Consider the following 18,910-nt stretch of genomic DNA (forward strand, 5'->3'; position numbering starts at 1 on the left):
TTTTTCATACTGCCTATCTTTGGAAGTGTTCATGGTAGAGTTCTGGAACTTGGTATGGAGATATACGAAATCAATCGCATACTCATGAAGAAAGAGGGCAGCTGTTGGAAAGGGGGGCGTGGCAACTCCCATATAAATCGAATTTTTATACTGAATATCTCTGAAAGTATGCATGGTACAGTACTGGAACTTCATGTGGAACTTCATGTATGTAGTTGAAATCAAGCCCATACTCATGGAGAAAATTTGGGCTATTTGAAAAGGGGTGTGAGGCCTACAAACGTACCGACCTTTAGCTATCTTTGAATGAATTTTTTTATTCTTCTGTAGGTGTGTTTGTGAGTGAAATCCTCCTAAATGGTTGTACGGATTTTAACGAAACTTTTTGTGTATTTGAGTGGGTCTCTGGATGGTTTAGTTTCACAATTTAATCCGACAGTTGGCGCTGTAGTTGAGTTATTACTAAAAATTATGATCCGATTTGGCTAATGTTTTAAATATGTATGCAATACTATTGCTGCCGTGCTAACGTGCTGCCAAGTGGTGCTGAAGTCGAGCTATTTCTGAAAATAGCCAAGTNGACATTCACTATAGAACCGGGTTGTTGCCGCCAGGGAGTGAAGAGGAAAAAATTTATTTCGCTTTGCGAATAACCGTGCTATAAAATGCCGCACAACTGGAGAATTTCAAGAACTTCTTCACGGATATAACACTTTCCTTAGGTTATTTAAAGCGGCAAATGACCACCAAACCATAATCTTAGCAGACGAATGTGCCTATGAAAATTGTAAACGTGAATTGTTGGTGAAAATCTTGGACCAAAAAGTTTCAATAAAATATATAAAAATTTTGGGCGGGACGAAGTTCGCCGGGTCTGCTAGTGTTTAATATATATTAAATCAAAAAATCGATTTTAAGAATAGCCAACAAGGCGCAGCAATCGCTTGGAAAAGTACTACGTACCACATCTATGTAATTTATTGAGAGTTGCATATACCTACATACAAATATTGATATGTACATACATGCATGCATGTACATATACATAACGCTCGTATCTTTTTTCGGACAAAAACAGTATATTACTGAGCAAAAATCCAGTTTCGCAGTATATCCATTTAAAAGTAAAAGCATTTTTTACACTACATTACAGAAACAATAAAATAAAGGAATTCCTGGTGTGGTACTCATAACACCAGGTATTCCTTTATCGTACACCCCGAGACAAAATGATATGTCTAACAAAGCCATGTAAATCCAAATTTCTCACTTTATACAAAAATTAAAAAAAAGTTGCACAACAACAATATTTTAGTTTGAAATGTCTACAAAACACCGTTGATTTCAGAATTTTTGTTTTTCTGACGGAGTCACCCATATTTTTCTATACAAGGTTACTATGTTCGACAATTTGTTTTTATGGAAGAAAATAAAAACACCGTCTACAAAAAATTAACAAAAAATCAACGCGAATTCTTAGCCTATTGAAACTTGCACCTTACTAAACCACAAAACTACATACTTGGAATCTTTCTAAAAATTATGATCACAAGATTTTTTTGTTGTGGCATTGTTTTTTTAATTTACCTGTAAAGTTTGTATTGTGGATTTATATGATGTTAAGTATTATATAATTGACTAGACTGTAATAAAATATTATTAAACATTAAACAACCGAAAGGAATATAATCAAAACTGGTCCGGTCTCTATTTTTTTTACATAATAATACATATATGCATTTTTAAAACGTGTTTCCGCGAACACTGTGTATTCAAAAATTTAGGCAGCGAAAATATATAAATGCAGTACTTTGGAAAAACCCGCAGTATGCAGTTTTGGAATCCACAAAAAGTATTATACTGCGAATGAAAGTATAGATACGAGCATTATGTGTACATATTGGAGTGGCCTTTAGTTGTATGGAGGAAAATAAAGGTGCCTAAATTCTCGGTTTAAAACTTTTCATCTCGTAGTTTTTAGTCCATTCGCACGCTTCTGATGGTGAGAAGAAGAGTATCCCAAGCAAGGGCCACCCTAATATACATACATGCATACCGCAAAGTATATAGTAAGTTATATTAAATTAGGCTATTAAAGATATATAATTCTATACAGGTAACGAGTGTATCTGCCATACATATGGTAGAAGATTTGAAACAATTAAGTACTGGCAAGATAGTTACAGTTGATCGAAATTTGTCTGCCATTAAAGTTCCGAAATCGGAAAGGGCTCAACCGAATGCTCGCGACCAGTATGGAATTGCAAAAGCTGCTGCAGGTCTGGCTGCTGAAAAAAATGCCCATGACGTCGAGCAAAGCTTGCGTGACACCCAAGTATTAAATCATTGTTTTGAAGACATCGAACGGTTTATTGCACGTCTAAAATATGCTGCAGAGGCAATGCGAGAATTAGAATTGCGACATAATGAGCACAATCCCCATGGAGAAGGCCTATTGATATTACGTTCGCGACCACCAATTGAAAGCGAGTTTTTTGATATTCTTGCCAAACTGAAATTGGCTATGAATTTGGTAGTAAAACTAAATAATAATTTTTCTAATGAAATGGATCCTATCTCTGACCTTTTTACCTCGTTGCACACTATTGTGAATGTTTGCAACGATATATATGCTAGGTCAAGCATACCAGAAAATGTTGTTAACCCACTTCTACGTCGTGAAACCATTAATTTTTTATCTAATTCTTTAAATGCTATGAATACTGATTTCTGGATATCCCTTGGGAAAAATTGGACTTGGGCAAAGGAGCATTTTAAAGATCACATAGGATCATATCATCCGATTTTCTATGATGACTGGTCACCAGATTGGGTGGTTGATGAAGAGGTTCCTTACATACCACCTCCCAAACCGTATTCACCCATGACGCCACGGATTGTAGCAAGTGATGCCGTTTGGTTGTCTCGTTTACAATCAAGAAATGTCAAAATAGCCAAAGTTGTTTATAACAAAAAAGATAGTAATGACAGAGAACTCAATATCACGAAAGGAGAATACCTTGAGGTAAGTATGTATATCAGTATGTCGTATTTTTTTTAACAATGTGAAAAAGAAGATTAAATTAAATTACATACATACTTAGGTGATCGACGATTCGCGCAATTGGTGGAAGGCTAGGAATTGTGTGGGCAATGTTGGCTACGTTCCACATACAGTTCTTAAGGCTCATAACTTTGATGCGCATTCCAACAATTCTACGGGGGATACCGATTCCGTTAAGTCGTATAATTTGGAGAATGGTAAGTTCTAATTTATAATTTTGTAAATAAATAATTAAATTATATAGAAGTTTGTTTAATATATAAATGATAGAATTATTTTTATACCCGAGCGCACTTGTGCATAGCCTAAAGCCAGAGCTGGGCGATAAGGATTACATATGTAATCGATTGCATCTAGGATGTAATCGTAATCGTCAATAATCAGTAATCGCAATTTCAAAAATTATTAAATTAGGATTGCGATAATCGTTCATCGAAGGCATCTTAGATTACGATTGTAATCAGTAGTAATTACAGTAGTCGTTGTTTCATCTTTTTTAAAATTACAATTACTGTAATCGTAATCTAAGTTCGTTTGATGAATGATTACAATAATTTTAAATTTACAATTTTTCTAATTACAACCTTTTGAGTAATCTTAAACGAAGTTATTCTATAAATTTGCGAAATATAAATGCGCGCTTAACGATAGGATAATATGTATGTATCTAAAAAAGACAAATAAAAGAAACTAATATTAAAGAAAAATAATAAATAAAGTACTAGTTTGGGCGAAATAAACTTTGTATAACGGCAAATAAAACAATACAGGATTACAATTAAAGTAATCTTTCATCGAACGCATTTGGATTACGATTACAGTAATCGTAATTTCCACTTTTTTTAAATTACGATTACTGTAATCGTAATCTAAGTTCGATCGATGAAGGATTACTCTAATCGTAATCTTGTTTTTTAAGCTTGTTGGGATTACTGGCTTAAGTGCGTCGTTCGACACCCAGAACTGCCGGGTAATCCTGTGTGATCCTGTAAGGTTCCACCTCAGCTTGGTTTTCGAGTGATAGATTTCAGTATTTGTTGCTTTTATCTTCCTGAGCGAGGCGCCACCGCATAGGACACATTCAGTGCGGAGCCGCACCTTGCCAGTTCGTCCGCTGCCTCGTTTCCATAAATGTCCCTACATATGTCCCTGAACCCATATTAGGGTAATTTTGTATTTATCAGAGAGATATGCCGGTTCTCTCCTACAGTTTTCCACTAGTTAAGAGCTAACAGAGGCAGAAGAGAGTGCCTCAACGGCAATTTTTTTGTCAAGGGGAACTTTTGTCAAAAAGTTTCGCAATATTTTTAAATGGTTGTAAATCAATATAAGAAAATACGCAAAATTCCTTTAAATTATTGTAAAATGTACTGAAATATGCGCAAGAAATATGAAAAATTAGGTATTTTTTGCAAAATATACAACAATATGCAAAAACGATTGAACGCCATTCTAAAGGAAATTTCATAATTCGTAAAGATAACTTAACTATTTCTATTTTTTAGATTCCCATTAAAAACGTGCATTTGCATGAGATTCCGAGCCCTACTTATAATGCTTCTATTATTATCACCAGGGCGAATTTAACCGTGGCTCACATGGGGTGGTTCGAAAAGGGCTTCTTTTATTTTTTTTTCGTTAACTTCTTTGTCTTAGAATATGCATGCATAAATATACACATGTTCATGCATATACCCACATATATGTATATATGCATATATATACATATATATATATATACATATATGTATATGCATATTTATTCATATTCAATCGGCTGTCGTTACAGCAAGTTAAATAAAAGGTTGTAAAAATCGTGCCTCTAGACAGTTTTTCTCTTGTTGTTTTATTAAAAGCATACATATTATTTGGTTAGTATCATTGTACGGCACTCCGCTGGCTATTGGACCAAATCAACTTTTTTTAAGAGATTGAGTCATTAGTAAAAAAATTAAATTCTTCGTTTTTCGAAGTTAGCTTCCAAAATCGAGTTATGGGCCTTCGAAGTTCGGAATTGGACCTTTGGTAAAAAATGATTTTTAATTACTGCATGTAAAGCAATATAAATATATGAGAAAAAAACTCTTAAAAGGAAAATATACTAATTTTTCTCAAATGTTTAAATACGAAGTATACAAATATGCATACCTGAAGAAAGGGGGTTTAATCTCCTTCACAACGGTACTAATTGTTTCAAAATCGGTTCGTAATTTTTTTGTTTAAAATATTTTTTTTTATAAAACAAATTATTTTTTCCTTTAAATGTGGTTTTCCTCAAATTTTCACATACGAAGTATACAAATATGCATTTCGGAAGAAAGGGGTTTAACCGTATTTACAACGATGCCAATTTTCTAAAGATCGGTTTGTATTTTTTTTTTTTTTTTAATATGTTTTTTTTTTATAAATAAAGGTATTTTTTCATTTAAATTAGTTTCTTTTGAATTTTTATATACGAAGTATACAAATGTGCATATCAGAGAAAGGGGGTTTAATCGCCTTTACAATGATACCAACCTTTTAAAAATCGGTTAGTAATTTTTCTGTGTCAATATTTTTTTATAGGAAAAGGTATTTGTTCCTTTAAATGTGTTTTTCCTCAAATTTTTATATATATACGAAGTATACAAATATGCATATCATAAAAAAGGGGATTGAATCGTCTTTATTACGATACTAATTTTTTAAAAATCGATTAGTACTTTTTTATTTAATATTTTTTTTTTATAAAAAAAGGTATTTTTTCTTTTAAATGTGTTTTTTCTGAAATTTTTATATATATATACGAATATACAAATATGGATATCACAAAGAGGATTTAATCGTCTTTACAACGATACCAATTTTTTTTAAATCGATTAGTACTCATCATTTAAATATGTTTTTGCTGAAATTTTTATATACGAAGTATACAAATATGCATATCGGAAGAAAGATACAACGATATAAATTTTTTAGAAATCTGTTCAAAATATTTGAAATTTAAGGAATTTAATTTTTCGAAGACCTAAACTTTGACCCCTTACAGCACCTGTAATATAAGCTTGCACAAAAAAGTTATATACCATTTAAATAAGAGCAAAAGGAGGACTACGTCTATATCTTTAGGTTTTAAGTTATTTATATGCAATAATAAAACATAATTTTTTACCAAAGTTCCTATTTCGAACTTCGAAGGCCCATACCTCGATTTCGTGAGTTAACTTCTAAAAACGGAGAAATCACTTTTTTATTAAGATTCAATCTCTTAAAAAAAATGGTTTGGTCGAATACCCAGAAAAAAAGTTGATTTTGCCATACAGTGTTACGATGGCAAGCAGCTAATAAGGTGCATGCCCGACGACTGGAATTCAAGTACGCTCTGCCCAATCCACAAGAAGGGCGACACCGCCATGCGTGCCAACTACCGCAGGATCATCCTTCTAAGCATAGGTTGCAAGGTCTTATCGAATGTATTGTTTGAAAGACTGAATACAACCGTCAATGAACTGATTGGGCCTTATAAATGTAGCCTTAGACCTGGCAAATCCACCATAGACCAGGTATTGACAATACACCAAATCTTGGAAAAGACCCGCGAGAAAAGGATCGACACTCACCACCTATTTGTCGACTTTACAGCCGCTTTCTACAGCACTAAAAGGAGTTGCCTATACGCCGCTATGTCTGAATTTGGCATCTCCTCAAACCTCATACGGCTGTGTAAAATGACGTTGAGCAATACCACCCCCTCTGCCAGAAGTGGCAAAGGCCTCTCCGAGCCGTTCGCCACCAAACGGGGTTTCAGACAGGGCGACTTCCCTTCATGTGACTTCTTTAATCTGCTGTTGGAGTAGATAATAAGAGCTGCAAAACTGATCCACTCAGGAACAATTTACTACAAGAGCGTAAAATTGCTGGTTTATGCCGTTTACACTGACATCTCGGTAAGAAAAACCGCAAAGTCTGTTCGGTCTATTCCAAGTTGGACAAGGAAGCAAAGCGAATGGATCTGGTGGTGGTGAATTTGGTTTCTTTGGGAACCAGCATTAACACCGATAATAATGTCAGCATGGAAATCCAACGCAGAATCACTCCTACTAACAAGTACTACAATGGACTGAGTAGGCAATTTAGGAGTAAGGTCCTCTCTCGACGTACGAGAACCACACTCTATAAATCACTCATCATGCCCGCGCTGGTATATGGCGCAGAAGCATGGACAATGACAACATCCGATGAGGTAGCTCTTGGAGTATTTGAGAGAAAGATTTTGCGGAAGATCTACGGGCCTTTACGCGTTGGTGACGGCGAGTACCGCAGACGATGGAACGATGAGCTGTATGAGCTTTACAACGACATGGACATAGTGCAGCAAATTAAAATACAGCGCTCCAGCTCTGAAAGTATTCTGGTGCTTTGTTTAACTCGGCCAAAATCGCTTTGGCGGTTACAGCGCCAAATAAGAAGAAGAAGAAGAGAATAGATCTATAACCTTATCAGTCGCACAGTGTTATAATCCCGACTTGACGGTGGTACCGGGAGGGGGACGGTACATGACGGTAGGAAGATTAGTTTGGGTTAAAGTCTCACACTGACGGGGTTAGGCTTTCGATGCGTCCTCCTCGTAAAATTAACATGCGCAGTAAAAAGTTAGCTATTTAAATCGACGAATAGTTTCTAACTTCTGTTGATGTGTTTTTGTACAACATATTTACATCTTTTGATTACAATAATTTTAAGTTATAACAAAAAAAATTTTAATAATTAAGTTACTGGTTTTGATTTTTTTTTTCTGTATAGGCCCCCCACCTAAATTTCGTTCTGGATACGCTCATGGTGGGTCCGCTTGCTTATGACTAAATATATTAGTTTATCTCAGCTATTTAAAAGTCTAATTCAACCTCAGTTAAGGGAATAAGACACACATTTATATTGTAAAAGAAAACTTGACAGCCCTTATCAGAAGTATTTCTGGATTAAATTTATCAAATATACCTTTCATTTGATATCCATATTAAATGTTTTAGTTAAATTTTGTACGATTGAAAATAAGTAGAACCCTTGAACTAATATCCTAACGGATAACACTACCAACATAGGCAAAGCGTTGTTTAAGAGCTTTCTTTTAGTACCCACGAATAGTAATATTTGGGTAGTTCACAAGGTGTCGTACTTGTCGTATTGTTGTATGTTGTAAAAATTTTAACGGCTAAATAAATGTTTAGAGGACTTGAAATCACCACCAACTATTTTTTAATTGTGTGAAATTTCATAATAAAACTTTTATGTTAGCTTGCGAATTCCTCAAATATAGCCGTTTAAAGTTTATGACATACAACAGTACGACAGTATACAACACCTTGTGAACTCCCTAATTGTATCTTAGTTTTAAAAAATAAATTAAATAAACATAAGATAGGTGGAGACCCCGTTAAAAATTTCTCTGAATAGAGGATTTTTAAAATACTTTTCACTTGATTTCCAATATGATGTTTTATTTAGCTTATAAATAATTTCGAATAAGTGACAACTTTGTACGAATATATCCAGAGGAAACACCTAGATAACCTTAAAATTAAAAACATTATCTGAATACAAACTTTTATCAAAATCGTTAGAGCCATACTGGAACTTACAGTTAAGTAGAGCATTTTTTTCTAAAAGTACTGACAACTATTTTCTCCCTCTATAACTCCCCAAAGTTTTTAATTCACTTATCCCCCACCCGCCTCCCCCGCACCTGAGCACTGTTTTGTTCGTCTTGAAAGTATAAACAGAACCAAATCGCTGCGCGAATTTCGTAGGTCGGAGCAATGCCGTTGGGTGATTTTCGCCGCAACATTACACCCAGTAAAACAGAACAGAAACGAAATGCGCATCAATTGAATGGCAATTCAAAAAATATAAAAATACAAAAGCGAAAATATGAATCACCAAATTTGGCCATTCTGACTCTTGATGATAATCGTCTGCTAGTAAAGTGGGGAATTTGTGGGATTTTGTGACCCGCGGCAGCGGCAAAATAAAAAATAAATCTATTCTTGCCGAATTTCGTCAGACGAACTTTGTCGTCGTTTTGTTTGTCCGCAATATCATATACCCCAGTGTGTTTTAATTTTGGCAGCGAACTTTCTTCCGACGAATTTCTCTGAGCGATTTGATTCTCTTCATACTTTGACTTTCCTAAAACCTCTTTTTTATTTATTGAACACGTTTACAGAATACAATACACATGTACAAAAAACTGGTTGCTCGCTTTGGACTCTTTGTTAGGTCTTCTATTACTTTGGAAATATTTATTTCACCAGAAGTGTACAATGCAGTGAGAACTACATGCTCCAATACTTTATCTGCGGTACTTCCAGTATCTTTAGTTTTTCTGCGTTTACTTCCTGCCGAGGAGTCTAAAAATACTTTTTGTGGCTGACCAGATCGTTGCTGTTGCATAATTTTTGGAATTGAAAATGTTCCTTGTAGCCATGTTACGTTACATTTAAAAAAATCTTACTCTTTTCTATGGGCTTTTATCCACCTTTGTATGAACTGTCCATTTAATTGTGAAAATTTGTGCTTGATATCTCTTATTTGTTCATCGGAGAAAGTTTCAGATGATAAGAGATCATTTTGAAGAAACTTTAGTTTGTTCTTAAAATTCATAGAAATATCAAATAAATATTTGCGAATCAATACTCTATCACAGGAACCAGGTGCTCTAAAGCAAAGAAAATACTTATGTATACAAGATGAAAAAATATGTATGGAAACGAAAAATTATTTTTTTAGATCTATCTGAATTATTAGTCATGAAATCACATCCGGAGCTATCGGTAGCTAATTTATGTGCTGTAATACCGTCAAAGCTCCATTCTATAAAACATAACTAGTAATGTAACGTCGAAATGCGTGGAAGTGCAGTGAAACCTCCTTAAGTACCTCCCCGCTTAAGTACTTAACCCGCTTAAGTTTCCAACATTTTTGGGCACCGTGAATTTTTTATTGTAGTCTGAAAAGTCCTCTCTTAAGTGCCTCCCTTATTTATCCAACCCGCCTAAGTACATACATTTTTCGTACCCCATTTACCATTTTAGATATAATTTTCCCGTTTTAAGTGTTCTTTTAAAATTTCTTCAAATATTTGCATATTTTGAAATTAAGTATCAGCGTTACACTCCTTCGACAAAATATTCTAAAAAATCAACGGCAATTTTTAGCCACTTGAAACTTGCACAATATTACACTAAAATTGAATGGGCTATAAAACTGTATACTCATAAAAAGTATTAACACTTTGAGAAGCAAGTTTAAAATTTTGAAAATATTTTTTTTCAGTGTTCTGCAAAATGTTAAGCAATTGTTAAGCTTTTATTAGATTTGTTAGAGAACGAACTTTTTTAAATTGAAAACTTTTAAAAATTAAAAAATAAGCATAAGTGGCAAACAATATCATTTTGAATTTGGTCTAAAATGATATGTCCTATTTGTATGTATGTATACATATGTATAATCAACGACCTTTTAATTCAATTCTTGTGAAAATGATACAACATAGCTTTATCTGTTTTTTTTTAATAACGTTTTTCTGTATGTGTTTACGTGTTTAAATAACGCTACTCATGGTTTTAAATTACGTATACTTCATTAAATGTTCATGTTTTATTCAAGTACTTATTTATGTAAGTAAGAAGAAGAACGAGGTATTTCAAATTCAAATTTTTTCTAATTTTTTATTTGCCCACAATTACATTAGTTTTACAAAGCATTAAATTTAAAGTTACATAATAGTGTTATCCTAACATACCTTAGGCTCATTCCATTTCAAATCACCCAGGCCGGCGGAAAGTGAATTTAAGTTTGCGATAAAACTCACAGGGATTGTTCCTTGAACAATCAATACAATACAATTGACACGTATTTTTTATTTTTGCTCAGAAATGCGAATTTTTCGAATAATAAATTTTTTTCTTTTTGAGTACGAACGCTTCTTTTTTCCTCTCTTAATAGCAACTTTTGATGAAATCGCTTATAACTGCCGCAAAAAAGCAAGGATTTTAGCGATTTTTTTTTAATTGCAGATATTGATCTACTGAATCGATCTAGTGAACTAAACATCAGTAATTGTTTATTAATAATTAATTATTGTTTATAAACAAAAAATTTTATTTTTTTTTCAAATTGATTTTTTTCAAACTGCCACATTTTTTTTCTCTCAAACTTTTTTGTCTATTAGGGAATAGTATAAACTATTTTCAGTACGAGTAGCAATATGCTAAAATTCGTCGTTTTCGAGTTATAATTTTTTTTCTGAAAATGCACTTATATGATGCTAGCAGATTTTCGTGCCAGTTGAGGGCGCAAAAATTGTTGCCCATTATGATAAAGTTTCCTTGCTGGAAATTTTTTGAGGTTGCCCGATCAGAGCCAAAAGTTTTTCCCAATTGGGCTCTAATTTTGGCCCAATTGGGCCCAATTAGCGATTTGCCCAATCTACCGAAGACTTCCCCAACCAGTGCTCACAATTTGCTCAAAGTGAACATGGATACGCAATTAAAACGTTTTTATCGATAAAATCACACATACACACAACAAAATTCCCTACGAAAAAAATATTTTTTAATTTTTTTTCTTGAAAAATTTTCCACATACAAATTTTTTGATTAAAAAAATTAGTTTTTGAAAATATGCCATCTCAAAAAAAATTGGAAAAAAATCACAATGGTAGCTCTGAGTATTGCGCAATATTTAAGTATAATGTTATGGGGTGCCCTCTACAATAATTTGAGTTATGAATTGAATGCCTAAAACCGTTTTCAAAGAAAATTTAAAAAAAAATTAACGGCAGTTTTGCAATCTCTTAAAACTTCCACTTTATTATACTAAAATTTAATGGGCTATAAAACTGAATATTCAAAAAAATTCCAAAAAAGTTTAAAAAATTTGTAAATTGGTAATGTACTCATTTTACTCAACTTCCGTGTAAAAAAAAATGCATATATTATATATTAGTATTTGTAAACTAATAAAGTGGCTTTATGAGAAATTTATAATTTATGTTTATCAAAAAAAGGCTAAAAAATAAATATTTTTATATGGTCTTAAAAGTAAATGGATGTATCTTCCTATATAGTAGTGTGTACTTATTTTGGTTAGTTGTATATGAATATTTGGTCGGCTGGTCCCTTCGCACTCACCTCACTAAACACTTTAATTTCCGTTTAAAAGAAAAACGTTTGTTCAAATTTCAAAATTACAAAGCTGCTGATTCGTTTATTAACACGCTTGTTAGAGCTACAAAGTTTCGATCACGTATTTCGATTATTTCAAACTCGCAGACACTAAGTGCACAGGGCGCGTGCGCGTTAACCGCTGGTAGTTGCTGAACTTTCTTCGGCGGTAATTTATGCGAGGATGGTAGGCGGCCGTGCGCGCGCCGTAATAATTTTCGGAGTCGCTTCGACTCCACTGCCGCCAAAGGATGTGCGCACGGCCGCTGGACTAGGTTTAAACGGCGGCTTAAACTTCGTCCCCGCCCTGCAGGGATGTGTTCTTGAGCACTTTCTGCAGCTCTTGCAGGGCGCGAATGGTGTTGCCAAGGACGCGGATGGTAGTGCGGCCCTGATAATTGACCGTTTGTAGGCCTTGAGGAGTGCGCGCGATCGTCCGTTGGGCGGTCTTCTTGCGCGGCGGTTGCGGCGCCTGGTTGCGCGGGTTCTTCTGCGCTTTCTTATTTAGCGGTGCGCGCCGCGTGACGCTCCTTGGGGCCTTTGTAGCCGGTTTTCGCTTCTTGGGCCGCTGTTCCCTTGGCCCCGTCCGCGCACGGGTGTTGGCTGCCACATGCAGCAGTGTGTGGTACGCTCGCCGGCAGGTCTTGCAACTGCCTGGCGAGTTGCATTCCCCGGTAGTGTGGATGAGCGCAAGGCATTTGACGCAGTAACCCTGCGCGCGGGCTACTCCCAACCATTGTGACGGCTTCATCGTCCGTAAGACGTAGTACCGGTGGCAGGGCCGGCATTGTAGGCAGTTGTCTGTCTCCGTCGTTGGAGCCAGGGGGCGTGCCTTCCGTGCTACCCCGATGTCTTTGATCTGGAAGTAGAAGCAAAGGCAGAGAAACGAGAAGTACTTGGGTACAATATTTAAACGGGAAGTTAAGACCCTTAATATACAGAAGGACAATACGTATAGAATTATTTATTGTGCTTTTGAAAGGAAGCACAGTTTGACAAGTGGCCGCGTGATAACTCCATTTCGGGTATGGACTTCCACGATACGTATTTGGTTATCAGGCCGTGGCGAACGTTTTCGATTCATCCCAATCGCCACTCGGTGGGGGGGGGGGGGGGGGGGGGAGCGAATCTTCTTTGATTACGACGATGTCGCCTGGCTGAGGATCGCGTTGTGGGGTTTTCCACTTGTATCTCTTCTGAAGATCTTTGAGGTAATCTTTTTTCCAGCGGCGGCTACATTAGTGGTGAAGTGCTTTGACTTTCTCCCACTGGTTTAGTAGAGACAGGTCTTCCGCATTAGGCTCGGGAATGGCCAATAGCGGTGCACGCCAAAGGAATTCTTCAAAAGTAAACATGTTGCTTGCAGCGGTTTTCTTTATATGGATTTTAAAGGTTTTCACTNGAAAGTGAACTTGTGGGTTGCAGCGGTTTTCTTTAAATGGATTTTAAAGCTTTTCACTGCAGATTCCCACAAGCCGCCCATGTGGGGGGCGCTGGGTGGTATATATTGCCAGTTGATGCCTTGAGGGGCATATTTTTTGACAATGTCTGCGGACCCAACAAGGCGGGCAAATGCTGCTCGAAAAGCCTCGGTTGTAAGATCCGAGCATAGCTCGGGATGCACTGCCTTTGTGGAAAAACAGACAAAAACTGCAACGTATCCCTTGATAAGGGTGGTGGATCTTAGCACCGATGCTTTAATTTGGAATGGCCCAGCAAAATCTACCCCAGTTGTAGAAAATGGGAGTGAGAAACTGCAGCGCTCAGGGGGTAGAGCGGCCATTATTTGGGTGCGTGTTTGTTGCTTGTAAAGCGTGCACACTTTGCATTGAAAAATTGTATTTTTTTAATTAGAGGGTTTAGCTTTGGTACGTAGTACTCTTGCCTTACCATTTAGAGCATTAATCGTGTTTCTGCGTGAAGAAGCAGAGAGTGTAAAAACTCCAAATATAGCTGGCAGAACCTCGGTTCTGTAGGGAGAAATATTGGGGGCCTTTCATTGTAGCTCAAAGTGGAATGTGCTAATCGGCCATTAACCCGTAGAAGCCCGTCTGTGTCCAAGGAAGGATTGAGAACAAGAAGCGGACTTTTTTTTGTTAATTGGCTTTTTATCTTGCAAAGCGCTTTTTTCGCTCGGAAAATTGCGTGATTGCGCTGCGTTGATAAGACGCTTTTTTGCATGTTGGAATTCGTTATGTGTCAGATGTGGATTGGGGATTGTAGCTAACCCGTTTGATTTGTTGCGGGCATTGCTCACGAAGCGGAACATGTACGCAGTCACGCGGAGTGCTCGAGAGGAAGAAGAAAAGCGATCAAGAAAATCGACCTCTTCTTCGAGCGCGTGATATACCTCCACCTTGCGCTTTTCTGGTGGAGATGCACCGCATGCCTTTGACTTTGGCTATGCATCCATGTGACAGGACAGACATTTTGGTCCGTGCCACCAGAGTGGGGAATTTGCCAGGTCCTGCGGTTTGCAGCCACGGGTGCCGAGGACGGCTGGATTGTCTTGGCTGGCAACATGGCGCCATGTACCGGTTGGAAAATATTCCCGGATTTGGGAGGTACGATTGGATACATATGTCTTCCATGTACATGGTGGCTTTTCAAGCCAAGCTGGCACAATATCTGAATCTGACCATAAGAGTGTGTTGCATGATTCTAATTTGAGCTGTTTTCGAACAGTTGCGACCAGTTTTGCGAGTAAGACTGCACCCTTCCGCCTTATACGAGCCGATTAAAACTTATTAATCTTCCTATACTTTCCAGCCGCAGGCAAATGCTTAGTACAATTTTTATAGTTAAATTACTAAGAGGCTCTATTTCACGTCCGCTTCTTCTGGGTGAAGTTAGACTTGATACCTCCCGGGTATCAAGACACTTTTGTCCACTATTTCTTAAAGCTCGTAAAACTAATTTTGAATTGCACGACGCACTCCGTTGCTTATTTATGCCAGGATTTTAACTCTCATTCCAGCACGTGTGATATATCAGATCCGCTTTTCAGCATTAAGATACTATCCTCTCTCTCGTGACTCGGCGCAAAAATTGTAAATACTGGTTCCGTACGGCACGCGGACTGTGCCCCTCGTGCGGATGGGCAGGAATGGAGGGTAAAAACCCAAGGGATTATTATTAAAATTGTTAAATAATAAATTCCATTACCAATATTACATACAATTTTTTTATAAATTATCATAAAATATATAATTAGCTATCCAAATGCCCATTATTTGGTACCAAACCAAATCTTTTAAAACTACATGCGCTTTGCGCAAACCTCAGCCAAACTGGTACTATACAGGGTGGCGGCGAATAACTGTTACACAGTTTTTTTTAAATAGAAGATTCCTTTATAGATTTTGTGAAGAAAATATTTTATTGTTAATTTTCCACAGATTTTACTTCAGTTTTTATTTAACACACAAAACCAGCAAACAAACACACCAAAAAAAGTCTCAAAGTGGACCATCCATTCTTGAGTTATACGCCGTCTGACGTACGCAACTTTGGTACAGTGAAAGCTCCCATAAACGGATGCTCTAATAAGCGGACATATTCTTTAAGCGGACACATTCTTGTGAACGAACAATTTTTGGTTTTTTTTATACAAATGCTCTCCGATAAACGGACATTCCGATAAACGGACGCAGGCACTCAAGCATGTCTAGCTTTAAAAAAAATTTCCTATAAGCGGACGTGAAGCTCTAATAAGCGGTCAATTTTGTTGTACTCAAAGATGTTTTCTTTTCTAAAAATTAATTGTTTACTTTTCATTGCCCTCTTCTTGCTGTTTCATCGAAGCGATTAGTCGGTACAAAAGAAAACGCCATAAATTTGAATTTATTTTCCATTCATTCTGTTTTATCTATAAAGGATAAATGTTATTTTAATTTACGAACCCGCAATTAAATTTTTTTTTAAATTTGAATTTTAATATTACCTTTTTCCGAAATTCCCATAAGCGGACCATCGGTGCTTTCACTCTATTATACATGTGGTATACTTTCACTGTATATACATGTGGCAGCACACCTGAAGCGTGCGGTAACTCTATAAATGCTTCAAGCACAAATGCGACCTTGCGTCAGATAAAATACAAAAAATTATAATCTGGCATGGCTTTCCGCCTCTCTGTCTTTTTTTCGTCTGGATTTCGTGCTGTTAAGTCCTGCTTGCCTAGACACTAATAAAAATACGACCGACGGTTCCTTGCGGTGGATCTCACTGCGCGAGCGGTATTCGAGGGAGCTACGGAAGATGGATGCTCCATCAGGAAGTGGGGCGACAACTCAGGTATATTGGCCGCTGATAGATAGCTTGAGTTTTTTGAAACCTTTCGTAAAACCAAGACCGTAAGTAATTTGTTTTTTAGCGTAAAGTTGATATTGTTCCCGATAGAAGAAGAGTTTCTAGATGTTCCGGCTGGTGACCCAGTGGCATCAACGCCACAATCATCAACGAAATTGCCGAGAAAACGGCATAGGACAAATGATGCTGACGACGAATTTAAATAGGTGTGTCAGATGTACAAAGAAGTACAAAAAGAGCGGCAGAATGAAAACAAGGCCGTACGTGCTTTTGGGGAGATGATAATCGCCACGATAAGCGAGATAAGTGATACCAAGCAAACAAAAGCAATGCAAATTATAACTAATACTGCCATGGAGTTGAAACCAGAGCCCGATTTATAACGTGAATCTTTTGTGTAAATATTTTTATTTTGTCATTAAAGTTCTTGCGTCTTATAAATGTACATCCGAGTACATATGTTGTATGTTTTTGTAACAAATAAGACTGTTAAGTTTATAAGTAATTTATTAAAGCGAATGCTTAATTTTGATTTGATCACAAATGTGTAACTTTGAAAACAGAAGTGCTTAAAAATATGTGCATAGGAACATTTGTATACCTATATACATTATTAACCCTACATATATATATATATATATATATATATATCCATACATATATACGTATGAATGTATGCATGTGCTGTAGGGTTAATAATGTATATAGNAGGTGTGTCAGATGTACAAAGAAGTACAAAAAGAGCGGCAGAATGAAAACAAGGCCGTACGTGCTTTTGGGGAGATGATAATCGCCACGATAAGCGAGATAAGTGATACCAAGCAAACAAAAGCAATGCAAATTATAACTAATACTGCCATGGAGTTGAAACCAGAGCCCGATTTATAACGTGAATCTTTTGTGTAAATATTTTTATTTTGTCACTAAAGTTCTTGCGTCTTATAAATGTACATCCNAAGGCCGTACGTGCTTTTGGGGAGATGATAATCGCCACGATAAGCGAGATAAGTGATACCAAGCAAACAAAAGCAATGCAAATTATAACTAATACTGCCATGGAGTTGAAACCAGAGCCCGATTTATAACGTGAATCTTTTGTGTAAATATTTTTATTTTGTCACTAAAGTTCTTGCGTCTTATAAATGTACATCCGAGTAGATATGTTGTATGTTTTTGTAACAAATAAGACTGTTAAGTTTATAAGTAATTTATTAAAGCGAATGCTTAATTTTGATTTGATCACAAATGTGTAACTTTGAAAACAGAAGTGCTTAAAAATATGTGCATAGGAACATTTGTATACCTATATACATTATTAACCCTACATATATATATATATATATATATATATATCCATACATATATACGTATGAATGTATGCATGTGCTGTAGGGTTAATAATGTATATAGGTATACAAATGTACCTATGCACATATTTTTAAGCACTTCTGTTTTCAAAGTTACACATTTGTGATCAATATATATATATATCTTATTAATATTATGAAAGTTAAAGTTTGTATGTTTGGATGTTTGTGAAATCATCACGCGGAAACGACTGAACGGATTTGCATGAAATTCTGTACACAGATAGCTTATGACCTAGATTGAAGAATAGGCTACTTTCCTTAAGAGCNTTTCTGGACACACAACATTGCAAGTTGATAAAAGCGTTGTAATGTAAAATAGGCTACTTTTCTTAAGAGTTTCCACCTGTTAAAAAAGTTCATTAAATTAATACGCGGAAACGACTGAATGGATTTGCATGAAATTTTGCAAGCAGATAGCTTATGACCTACAGTGGAAAATACGCTAATTTTTGGAAGAGTTGCCACCTATTAAAAAAGTTTTATTAAATTAATACGCGGAAACGACTGAACAGATTTGCATGAAAATTTGCACACAGATAGCTTATAACCTAGATTGAAANCTTATGACCTACAGTGGAAAATACGCTAATTTTTGGAAGAGTTGCCACCTATTAAAAAAGTTTTATTAAATTAATACGCGGAAACGACTGAAGGGATTTGCATAAAATTTTGCACACAGATAGCTTATGACCTAGGTCAGAAAGTAGGCTACATTTTTAAGAGTTGCCATCTGTTAGAAATGTTTAATTTAATTAATACGCGGAAATTAGCGAACTGATTTGCATGGAAGGTTTCACACAGATAGCTTATGAGCTAGGTTGAAAAATATGCTACTTTTTTAAGAGTTACCACCTGCCAAAAAAGTTTGATTAAATTAATACGCGGAAAAGTCTGAACGGATTTGCATGAAATTTTGCAAGCAGATAGCTTATGACCTACAGTGGAAAATAGGCTAATTTTTT

At 36.0% G+C, this 18,910-nt stretch overlaps 1 protein-coding gene across 2 annotated transcripts in view; it reads left to right on the plus strand.

Moving 5' to 3' along the window:
- Nucleotides 1-18,910, plus strand: part of LOC108369394 (epidermal growth factor receptor kinase substrate 8) — a 503,749-nt gene that overhangs the window by 253,420 nt on the left and 231,419 nt on the right. For both annotated transcript variants that reach the window (XM_017624498.1, XM_017624504.1), the window contains exons 3-4: nt 2,117-3,025; nt 3,105-3,261. In XM_017624498.1, coding sequence (XP_017479987.1) covers nt 2,117-3,025; nt 3,105-3,261 — 1,066 coding nt within the window. The remainder of the gene's footprint in view (nt 1-2,116; nt 3,026-3,104; nt 3,262-18,910) is intronic.

This window comes from Rhagoletis zephyria, unplaced genomic scaffold (assembly GCF_001687245.7).
Source record: "Rhagoletis zephyria isolate East Lansing unplaced genomic scaffold, Rhagoletis_zephyria_1.1 Rzeph_scaffold_00058, whole genome shotgun sequence".
Taxonomy (NCBI): domain Eukaryota; kingdom Metazoa; phylum Arthropoda; class Insecta; order Diptera; family Tephritidae; genus Rhagoletis; species Rhagoletis zephyria.